General features: G+C 35.6%; 1 protein-coding gene across 1 annotated transcript; it reads right to left on the bottom strand.

Annotated features, from left to right (window-relative positions):
- Positions 1-6: 6 nt before the first annotated feature.
- LOC118741844 (ATP-binding cassette sub-family G member 4-like) lies at positions 7-634 on the bottom strand (the record flags this gene model as incomplete). The annotated part of the gene is made up of 2 exons (XM_036473817.1): positions 7-284; positions 477-634. Coding segments are annotated over 2 exons (357 nt in total), but the record flags the coding sequence as incomplete, so codon positions are not given.
- Between the last annotated feature and the right edge of the window lie 265 nt (positions 635-899).

Here is an 899-nt window from a genome sequence, read left to right as displayed (position 1 = left end):
GCGCTAAGACCTCCTCGTTAGTAGATCTCTCAATTAGTCTTTCGAAAAAGGAAAAGAGCTTTCAATTGTAGAATTGCCCTAACTTTTAACTCACCACTTCTAATTTCTGTGCGCTATTCAGTTCGTTGCCTAATTTCAAATTGGCGGCCAACAACATCGCTTCCAGCACCGTGAAATGTGGATCCAGCACATCGTTTTGCATGATGTAACGTGACATTTTGCGGAAAATTTTCATGTTACGCGGACTATTGTTGACCATAATTTCGCCTGATGTTTTCTTTGCGCTGTCAATAGAAATAAACACACATACATATTTGTAAATGTGTATATGTACGCGTGTACACAAATTATAAACTTATTTAGCATACAAATTAAAAATAAATTAATGCAAATGCTTTTGTTAGTGACTTTTTGTGGGTGGTGGGTAAATAAACTATGTAATTAACTCAGCACTGCTTATTAATCAAATACATTACCCATAGCCGGCAAGTAGATTCAATAATGTAGTTTTCCCCGCTCCTGACGGTCCCATAATAGCGGTTAGTTCGTGCGCTCGAAATTGCCCATTGATGCTGCGTAACAACTGTTTGTGACCTTTATTTTTTGTTTTTGTTTTTATTTGCAAAGCCAGTCGAGGTGAACATGAAATGACGAAAATAATTTATTTAATTTAGTTGATTATAATGCTGTTGTGAAACACGTAATCATAAGGCGGATAGTTACAAGTTTAGTTTAATTAACTCCGTGGACAATTGTTAGAATCTATATATGTATTAGTACGTTTGTGGTCGTTCGTTTGGCGATCTTACTGAACGTAGAACACCATTTAAAAGGTAGATGAGGAGAGTTTTAATGGATTCAAAATTGGTTGAAAATTACTCCCAAAATCATCGATAAAA

This window comes from Rhagoletis pomonella, unplaced genomic scaffold (assembly GCF_013731165.1).
Source record: "Rhagoletis pomonella isolate Grant_MI unplaced genomic scaffold, Rhpom_1.0 Rhpom_scaffold_00006, whole genome shotgun sequence".
In the NCBI taxonomy this organism is placed as follows: Eukaryota; Metazoa; Arthropoda; class Insecta; order Diptera; family Tephritidae; genus Rhagoletis; species Rhagoletis pomonella.
Note: the sequence above shows the minus strand (reverse complement) of the source record. Positions and strands in the feature narration are given on the sequence as shown.